The sequence below is a fragment of the Olea europaea genome, chromosome 14, assembly GCF_002742605.1.
Source record: "Olea europaea var. sylvestris chromosome 14, O_europaea_v1, whole genome shotgun sequence".
Classification (NCBI taxonomy): domain Eukaryota; kingdom Viridiplantae; phylum Streptophyta; class Magnoliopsida; order Lamiales; family Oleaceae; genus Olea; species Olea europaea.
Genome location: NC_036250.1, coordinates 5,952,152 through 5,962,160, shown reverse-complemented (window position 1 = coordinate 5,962,160; position 10,009 = coordinate 5,952,152). Strand labels below are relative to the sequence as shown.

The 10,009-nt window shown below is 36.4% G+C and overlaps 3 protein-coding genes across 4 annotated transcripts; 1 reads left to right on the top strand and 2 right to left on the bottom strand.

The window, feature by feature from the left end:
* Positions 1 to 1,572: 1,572 nt before the first annotated feature.
* Positions 1,573 to 2,120, bottom strand: LOC111409435 (uncharacterized mitochondrial protein AtMg00810-like). The gene is made up of 2 exons (XM_023039487.1): positions 1,988 to 2,120; positions 1,573 to 1,853 (listed from the first exon to the last, which is right to left on the bottom strand). The coding sequence occupies exons 1-2, from the start codon at positions 2,118 to 2,120 to the stop codon at positions 1,573 to 1,575; spliced, it is 414 nt and encodes a 137-aa protein (XP_022895255.1).
* Positions 2,121 to 2,133: 13 nt separating this feature from the next.
* On the bottom strand, positions 2,134 to 5,294 carry LOC111409434. The gene is made up of 6 exons (XM_023039486.1): positions 5,097 to 5,294; positions 4,458 to 4,988; positions 3,975 to 4,388; positions 3,723 to 3,877; positions 2,548 to 3,520; positions 2,134 to 2,355 (listed from the first exon to the last, which is right to left on the bottom strand). The coding sequence occupies exons 1-6, from the start codon at positions 5,292 to 5,294 to the stop codon at positions 2,134 to 2,136; spliced, it is 2,493 nt and encodes an 830-aa protein (XP_022895254.1).
* An 821-nt stretch (positions 5,295 to 6,115) lies between these two features.
* LOC111408933 (inositol-pentakisphosphate 2-kinase-like) lies at positions 6,116 to 8,389 on the top strand. 2 transcript variants are annotated; one of them, XM_023038780.1, is made up of 3 exons: positions 6,116 to 6,753; positions 7,453 to 7,673; positions 8,274 to 8,389. In XM_023038780.1, the coding sequence occupies exons 1-3, from the start codon at positions 6,652 to 6,654 to the stop codon at positions 8,287 to 8,289; spliced, it is 339 nt and encodes a 112-aa protein (XP_022894548.1). In that variant the 5' UTR covers positions 6,116 to 6,651; the 3' UTR covers positions 8,290 to 8,389. The 2 variants fall into 2 exon arrangements, with proteins under 2 accessions (XP_022894548.1, XP_022894547.1); XM_023038779.1 differs by having other exon boundaries at positions 6,118 to 6,753; positions 7,453 to 7,656.
* The last annotated feature ends 1,620 nt before the right edge of the window (positions 8,390 to 10,009 follow it).

Sequence of the window (10,009 nt, the reverse complement as noted above, 5' to 3'; positions counted from 1 at the left end):
TGAGGAAAATATGATCAAGTTAAAAAATATTTTTCATGAAAAAATTTATGTATCAAACATCTAAACATAAAAATTCGAATGAAGAAAGAATATTTTTTATGAAAAATAAAGTTAATTAAAACATAATCAATGATAAAATACAAATTATTTAATCATACTCGAGTGGTCATTCCTTGATTCCCAGGTTTAAAAGTTAAAAGCTAGAGCCCTTTCTGAAGGAAAAAGATAGCAGTGAATTGATGCTACTAATGCCAGCCACTAGTACTAGAAAAAGGGACTGAATAATCCACTCAGGTCAGGTCAGGTAGTCTAACTCTACCCGGGCGGCTGTGAAAACCGTCTCTCCTCAGTTCTCATTTCCCCCCAAATCGATTTTGCCCCCTAAATTCAACCATAATCCAATCTGCTCCCGGCCCCTGCTTATCACTGCAATTATTCAGTTGAGCGTGCTTGAGCAATGCAATTATTAATTTCATCCCAAGCGTAGTATTTTGGTCATTTTTATTAAATTCACAGATATCTTTAATAGTACTTGTTTTGTTCTATATCTTTGTTTGGGAAATTCTTACTGCAAATCTTGTAACTGTTTCTAATTTTCTTTGTTCTATATAAAATCTTACATTGGGCTAGCTTGAGTAGAATATGTTCTATGGATTTGACTGAGACAATGTCCCAAGGGATTGTGTTGAATTTTGAAAAGGTTCATGAATCTCTGTATGTATTTACTGATGGCATTAAGAACATATATATATATATATATATATATATATACACAAGACAGTAGTCTATTTAAGTAGTTTACATATTTACGTGTCTAAATAAATGGCAGTGAATGGGGAAGCAATTCATGGCTGACTGTCCAATTTAGTGGAGTATTCCTGATTTCATGCAACCATTGATTCAATATTCCTTAACACTCCCCCTCAAGTTTGGAATGTATGTTAATAATTCCTAACTTGTTGAGTAGAGTCAAGAATTGCGAAGAGCTCAATGGCTTTGTAAAAATGTCCGCTGGCTGGTCTGATGTGTGCACATGAGTCATCTTGATCACTCCTTCTTGAACTTTTTCTCGTATGAGGTGACGATCAATTTCTATATGCTTTGTTCGTTCATGGTACATTGGGTTTGAAGCAATATGGAGTGCTGCCTTGTTATCATAATATAGATTAACAGAATGTGGATGTTTGATGCCCAAATCTTGTAGATTGTTTTTAACCAAGTAATTTCACAACAAGTTGCTGCCATTGATCATTATTCTGCCTCTGTACTGGACCGTGATACTGTTGTTTACTTCTTGGTTTTCCAGGAAATTAGTGAACTGCCTAGAAGGATACAATACCCTGTAACTGATCGTCAAGTGTCAGGGCACCTAGCCCAATCTGCATCACAAAAGGCATTCAATTGGATTGAACTTTCTGTAGGAAAAAATATTCCTTGTCCTGACATTTGTTTCACATATCGCAAGACACGATGGGCTGCTTCTAGATGTGGTACTCGTGGCTTGTCCATAAATTGACTTAGAACATGGACTGCATATGTTAAGTCAGGTCGTGTGACGGTCAAATAAATTAACTACCCAACAAGTCTTCTGTATGAAGATGGATCACAAATGTAGTCGCCTTCAGACTTATTGAGAGTTAAGTTTTGTTCCATGGGAAAAGAAGTTGATTTTACGCCAAGGTATCCAACATCTTCTAGAATCTCGAGAGCATATTTTCGTTGTGAAAGGGTAATACCTTTGTTAGACCGCGCAACCTCAATTCCTAGAAAGTACTTCAAATGTCTAAGATCCTTGAGTTTGAATTGATTCTCCGATAACATCTTGGTGTCTTCAATATCTTGAAGATTGATTCCTGCTAAAATGATGTCATCAACATAAATGATAAGAGCGGTGAATTTACCATTCTAGGATCGGACGAACAACGAATAATCTGCCTTTGATTGCTTGTAATTAGCTTCCTTCAAAGAAGTAGAAAGCTTAATGAACCATTGACGTGAAGATTGTTTGAGGCCATATAATGATTTGTGAAGTTTGCAAACTCGTGTCTCCCCCTTTCGTCCGAATCCAAGAGGTAAAGACATGTAAACGTCTTCATCAAGGTCTCCATGTAAAAAGACATTATTGACGTCGAGCTAATGAAGATGCCAATGTTGGGTTGAAGCCACGGCAAGGAGAAGACGAACTGTTACAAGTTCTGCAACAGGAGCAAAGGTCTCCTGATAGTCTAGACCTTCAACTTGGTTGTATCCCTTCGCTACCAATCTGGCTTTGTAGCGCTCAACAATACCATCGGGTTTGAGTTTGATCTTGTATACCCATTTGCATCCAATTGGCCATTTTCCTGGAGGTAACGGCTGAAGAGACCATGTGCCATTATTTTTTTAGAGCATCAAGTTCCTGGCGCATTGCAAGACGCCATTTCGGATCACAAAGTGCTTGAGAAAATGATGATGGTTCTTTATTTACTGAAAGGGAAATGGTGAAGGCACGATATTCGGGAGATAACCGCTCATAAGAAAGAACATTAGATAGGGGGTAGTTGATACCTGTAGCTTCAACCAAGTTCGAGTTAGGTGCTGGGACAGTACTTGAAGGAAGAGAAATACCAACATGTACTCACGGAGATAGCCAGATGTTGTTGTAGAACGTCTCGGCCGCGATAGAGGGATTTGTGGATTCGAAGAGGAGGGTGAACTAGGCTGATCATTGAATGAAGAGGTTGTAGGTGAAGAAGTGACTGGAGGGGAGGCTTCGCTAGGAGAAGAATGTTCTTCTTGAGGGAGATGGTTCGGTGTGGCCACTTCAGTATTTGTAGGTAAATGTGGGATAAGGTTGTTATCATCATGTGGTGATAAGTGAAGCATTGGAGGTGTGTTTGCAGTGGAAGATGGTGAAGGAAAAATATATTCATGGAAAATGACATCACGTGAAACAAAGGTTCTACCGGCTGAGAGGTCATAAACCTTGTATCCTTTTTGTGCATATGGATAACCTAAGAAAAGACATCGGGTGGCTCTAGCATCAAATTTGGTGAGACGATGGTGATGTGTGGAGGCAAAACACAAGCAACCAAACACTCGCAAATGATCATATGTGGGTTGTTTGTGAAAAAGCATTTCGAAAGGTGTTTTTCCTTGAAGTAGGGGTGTGGGAGTTCGGTTAATAAGGTAGGCAGCAGTCAAGTTGGCATCTCCCCAAAATTTCTTAGGTAGATTGGCTTGGAATAACAAGGCTCGGGCTATGTTGAGGAGGTGTCGGTGTTTTCTTTTGGCAATTCCATTTTGTTGTGGAGTGGAAACACAGCTAGTTTGATGAATTATACCTTTGTCTAAATAGAATTTTTTCATTGTAAATTCAGGTCCATTATCAGTGCGAAGAGTCTTAACTTTCAAGGAAAATTGTGTTTCGACAAGGTTAATGAATGTGGTGATGTATGTTGAAGCTTCTAACTTATGATGCATCAAATAAATCCATGTGCAACGAGTATAATCATCAACAATTGTAAGAAAATACCGTGCCCTAGTAATGGAAGGGACATGATATCCTCCCCATATGTCAACATGAATTAATTCAAAAGGTACTTTAGTATGAATGGAATTTAATGGGAATGGAGATCGAGTTTGTTTAGCTAATGGACAAATTAAACAATCAGAAATGCTACAAAATTTGATGTTTATAATTAAATAGGAGAGTAAACGAAAGGCCTTGTTTGATAGATGACCAAGGCGTTGATGCCAAAGTCTCGAAGAACAAGGAGTTGATGAGGTAACTGCATTGCATTTGGCTCTCTGAGGAGTGGGCTCTCTGAGGAGTGTCAAGGTAGTAGAGTCCTCTTCGTTCAATTCCCGTCCCAATCATCTTCCCCGATCGTTGGTCCTGTAGCATACAGTACCATTAGAGAATATGGCAAGGTAATGGAAATTATGAACGAGCTTACTAATGGAAATCAGGTTCAACTTAAAAGAAGGAACACATAGCACATCTGCAAGATGAAATTAGCAAAATGAATGCTGCCTGTGTGTGTGACTGCAGTAGTGGTTCCATTGGGCAGATGCACATTTCGATTCGTGACACGACAATTTGTAGTCAATAAATCAGTAGAGTAAACCATGTGGTTTGTGGCTCCTGTGTCAAGTATCCAGCATATTTCTTTCTCATTAACGGAAGCACAAAAAATTGTACCTGAGAGGTCGCTTATGGCAGATGTATTACCAATGTGATTAGCCATTGAATTAGGCTTTTTCTCGGTAAGTAATGACATAAGATTATGATATTGTTCTGCTGTGATGGTGAGTGGCATATTGGCATCTGCATGATTGACCTTATGGGAAGGGTTCCTGCGCTCTCGCTGATTATGTTTGTTACCTGCAAAGTTTGTCCGCTGTAGCTTTCGACATACATCAATGGTGTGTCCTTATCGGCCGCAATAATCACATTTGAGATGTGCTCGACATACCTCTGAGTTGTGTCCAATTTTATCACAGATTCCACACTTTTGATGAGGAGTTTTGGGTGTGAAAGTCCTCTCAAAATTTCGTGAGTTGTTCTTCACAGCAAAGGCTGAAGCTTCGGCCATCGTTGTACCTCCCTTCGACATTCCTCGCTGTTTTTCATCCTGGAGAATAAGGGAATATGCCTTGTTGACAGTAGGAAGCGGATCCATGAGCAAAATCTGACCACGAACGGCAGCGTAAACTTCATTAAGTGCCATGAGGAATTTCATGGTCTTTTGATTTTGTTGGAACTGTAGAACCTCTTTCATGGCGCCATAGGTGCATGTTGGGATACAACATGGTGCATCACGTTCATCCCATAGACCTTTGAGCTTAGTGTAATAAGCTCCAATAGTCAGGTTGTCCTGTTTGCAATTATGGATGGCCTCTTCAGTATGAAACAGGTGAACACTATTAGTTTGTGAAAATCGATCCTTTAAATCATTCCATATTTCATGAGCATTTTGATAGTATATTATACTTGCTCTAATATCCTGTGAGATTGAATTTAAAAGCCATGCTTTTACGAGGTTGTTGCAGCGCCTTCATTGTTAGAGTTCTAAGGCTGTGGTTTCCGACGGCTGTTTGATAGTGCCATCAACGAAGCCTTCTTTGTTTTTGATGCTGAGAGCCATCAGCATGGCACGACTCCACGTGCTATAGTTTTCTTCAATAAGCGGTTGCGTGACAAGCACAAGACCAGGTTGATCAGAATGATGGAGATAAAAGGGATTATTTGTATCATCAAAACTGTCGGTTGCTGGCTTGGCTGGGTTTTGGTTTTTATCTTTCCCTGCCATGAGTAATTTCTTGTATGTGAAGAAGAAAAGGAAGAGAAAAGGTTCAGGGTCGTGATTGCTCTGATACCATGAAAAGGTTGATGAATTTCTGTATGTATTTACTGATGGCATTAAGAACATATATATATATATATATATATATATACAAGGCAGTAGTCTATTTAAATAGTTTACATATTTACGTGTCTAAATAAATGGCAGTGAATGGGGAAGCAATTCTTGGCTGACTGTCCAATTTAGTGGAGTATTTCTGATTTCATGTAACCATTGATTCAATATTCCTTAACAAATTTGATAGAGACGTGATTGTATTTGTTGCTAATTCTTGGTTTTGCTGTTGGAATTTTATCCTTCCTTTTGCAGAGGTAAAATTTGAATTAATCTATTTGAACAGTGTTGGTTGACAAACATTGCAGACAATGTTGGAGGTTGCAAAATCAGTATCAATGATTTAAAAAACAGTTTTTTAACAATTTTATAAATGGATGGATGTGATGATGCCAAAAAAGATTGTCATCTATGATTATACAAATAAGATTGTACGAGTAGCATGATTTACGACATTGAGCTACCATCAGGTGGAAGAATATATTGGGATTGTTTTTTACTTTTTCTATTTTGTTTATTATCCTTTGTCGTATTCCTTTGTTTGGGCTGCATTGCCTCATTGCTTGGATAGTGTTGCTAATTTTTTAATTGTATTTCTGTTTGATTGGATAGGTTTGATCATTAAAATAAGATGTATGCTCGGTTGTGCTAAAAAGTTAGTAGAAGCTACTTTTTGTTGATAATTTTTGGTTATGTTTCAGATTCTATCCTTGCTGCGAGTAGAAGATGTTTGTATTTTCACTTTCTAAGCATCAGTGGTGCTGTAGACTGTAGTCAATCCTGTTGGCATTCAATTGGAAGTGGTTCATTCTTGATCTTTTCCTGTTGATATTTGGTTTGGTTTAAATAAATACCTCTTGTCTTTGAAGCTCATTTTTGTAGACCATGATTATCATAATATTTGATGAAGATTTTTGTTCATTAAGTGGGTCAAATAACAAAAGGGCCCAAGAAGTATATTATCCTTTAGTTTTTGAGCTTATTTTCCAGGGATTGGCTGAATAAAAGACAACTACTGAGGGCCCAAACTTTTAAAGTTCGACGTAGGACTCAAAATCTCAAGTCTGACCTTGAATCTACCACAAAGCACTGCTAGTCAAACCATTGACCTTCCCTCTTTCTCTCTTTCCAAACAGATAAATTTCCACTGCCTTACTGCATTCCAAATTACTGAATTCAGATAAACTGAGATTAACATTTATTTATTTAGCGTGTGTGTGTGTGCTATTCTATATTTTGTGGGCAGTGGATGGCGTTGGTGTTGCAGGCGAAAGACACTCTGGAGTGGGCTTATAGAGGAGAAGGTTTTGTCAATCTAGTTCTTGCTTATTGTGGAAAATCCCCTGATTTTGTATGTTCTCTCTTTTTCTTTACTCTTTCCTACTATTGAATCGATTAATTTCGGGTTTTATTTTACCTTATTCTGTAAACTTTAAGGTATCCCTCTTGATATAGCATATCAATACCGGGTTTAATCACTTTAATTTTTTTATGAGAGAAAGACCCTTTTAGTAATTTATTGTTATTACTTTGATCAGGAAAAACTGATTTACTTTTAAAGTAATTAATGAAATATTTAGTTTTTCTTCTTCCAACAATTGATCATTCAAGTTATTATAATTATGTATAAAACCTTAACCGAGCTGTACACAGGTTTACCTGAGGAAGTGGTTTTCTGGAGTTGCCTTCTTGTGAACCACTCTGGTGCATGATAAATATTTTTGGGGAGAAAGTTAAAATGAAAAAAGAGGAATGCTGCATGTTTCAAATATTGAATGGGGACTGTTGTGAAAAATTGATAAATGAAATGAGCACATTAAATAGGAAGGCAAAAGATATCCTAAGCACTAGAAAAGTAAATAGCTTGATGATTAATTTGTTAAACCTGAGGGAGAATCATTTGTTGGATTAAAGACCAATATGAAATTACATTATACTCTAAATAAGGTATGGAACACATAGAAAGAACATCGAACCGTGAAGTTTGTGTTATGTTTAAATAGTTTAATCATATTAATATCTGAATTCCGACATTTTATGTCCCATCTAGGTTGGAAAAGTTCTACGGATGAGAAAAGTTCCAAAGTATGGATCTGAATATGAGAATGGTCATTCTGCCCTTACTATGCATGAATGCCTCCTATGGGGGGAACTTGAAGGCCTTGTTTCAGCACCTACGGGAGAAATTGCAGAGCAATTATATTTGCAGCAAGTAATGTGCCCATTGTTGGGTTCCAAACATGTTGATGCCGGGGTAATTATTATAGCCTTGTAGGTTCTGAAACAATGTCATTTTTTATTTTTTTTTATTTTTGTAGTCGTATCAAGTCCTTATTCCACCTTAATTTTTGTTTCTTTCAATATACCTTATGATCATTACCATCCTCATGATCTTTAAATTGGCTCAATTGAAAATTATACTGCTACATTTTGCCTTACTGCTATACTGCATACTTACCCGGGGGCAATATTTGTTATAATTGTCACTGTTCACCAACTATTTTATCTTTACTTACCACACCATGTGCTTCTTACCCTTCCAATGATGACTTGATGAGGTTTACACTTAGCTGATATGGTTTGTAACATGCTTTTATGAGGCATAAACTTCAGTTTGTTATAGTGTTTGCAAATTATATAAGCAGCTTTAACAATTAACCTCTATTCTTGCTGTTTTTGGAAGTGACATGGAATAAAAGGTTTATTATGTCTCCTTGCTTCAAATTTAACAATTGACTGATAAATGAATTATTGTCTAATGAAGAAACATGAAATTTATGACGGGTTGTTTTGTAATCAATATCATAGTTCATAAAATAATCATCATAGTCAGGCTAACTGACCGTGGATCTTCTTTTGTGCAATTGGCAGATTCGTGTTCTTGTGACCAGAGAATTTTTGGAGGCAGTTGAAAATAAGGGCCCATTTGATTGCAAAGATGAAATTTGGATGGAAAGAAAATAAATTTCAGGGAATTAAATTGCCTAAAAAAAATTTCCTGGAAATTGTAAATTATTGTGTTTAATTGGTATAATTTTCCATGTGAAAAATATTGAAATAAAAGTGTTTTTTGTTGTTCGTTTGGCTTTGTTTTACATAAAAATCGACAATTAAAGGGATAGAATATATAGAGATGGCAATATGAACCGTCAAAACCGAAAACCGCGGTTAACCGAACCGAATGGGCCGAAAAAAATCGAACCGATGGTGCAATGGGGCGGATATGGTTTTGATTTTAATGAACCGGTTCGTAATGGTGCGGGTATGGTATTTATGTCGTCGAATCGAAACCGAACCGATTACCCGCTAAAAAAAAAAAATTGAATTGATAATGGGCTTTACACTACTTTTCTATCCAAATCAAAACAAAATCCCTCCCCTCCTCATTACATCTACCTGACTCATTCAGCCAGTCTACTTACCATTAGCCCATAATAGCATTAGTATGACAGTATATAAATACAAACCCTACTCTCCACAACCACAAACTCACGCACGGCTCCATTGCCTCTACGGTTCAAATCGTCGTCGCCTTCGAAAATTTGTTGCATTTGTTAGTCATTCTATTACTGCTGATCATGTAAAAACAGAGTTCGATGTTTTTCTAGACGTGCTAATATTGCCAAGGATGAATATGAATCAACTTTAAATGCTGATCTATGCTAGTAAGACTTGTAGGGAAGAATGCATCAATTAACTTCGATGCACAACAATTAAGAATGAAGGAAAAGTTTAGTATTATTATATTTATAATATTGTTTGTTAAATTTGTTACAATTGAAAATTAGGATAATGCTTGCATTTACGTTTGGAATATTGTTTGATAACGTTTGTATTTTCGTTTGGAATATTGTGTTTTTGTTTTCATTAACTTTTTTCATAAATTTTTTTATATCAATTTGACGGATGAACCTATAAAAAATAATTTATTTTCGTGGTTATTAACCGAACCGAACCGAACCGTGCCGAACCGAGATAAAAACCGAACCGAACCGAACCGTGCCCAACCGAAATAAAAACCGAACCGAACCGATTTACGTGGTTATGGTGCGGTTATGGTATAGTCAAAAATTTGGTGGTGCGGTTATGGTTTTGGCCGAATCGACCCATAACCGAACCGTTGCCAACCCTAAGAATATACTGTTATTGGGGATGAAATTTATTTCTATTACCAAAAAAATTCAAGAAAATCATTTATCTTTTGGTGTTCGTTTGACTTTGTTTTACATGAAAATTGTTAATTAAAGGGAAGTATTATTTTACAATAATTTTTAGAATTTATTTTCATTACCAAAAAAAAAAAAAAAACTACAGTAGCCGAAAATTGGTGGTAAGAATTCTAATTCAAGGAAAAGCTGGAAATTGGCTTATGTGGCAAAAAAGTTGGAATATGAATTCTAGCGAAAATTTTGGCTATCAAACACCCTTAAAATTGATGTTGGAATTGATTTTCCATTTTCTAAGGAAAATTTTTATGTATCAAATGGTGTCTAAGCTCCCATTTGGCCCTCATTCTTTTTTTTTTTTCATTTTTTTCTCTCTTATTTTCAACAACACAATTTTTTATAAAATAATATTACACGCAAATCGAAAATTTTTCATTCTTT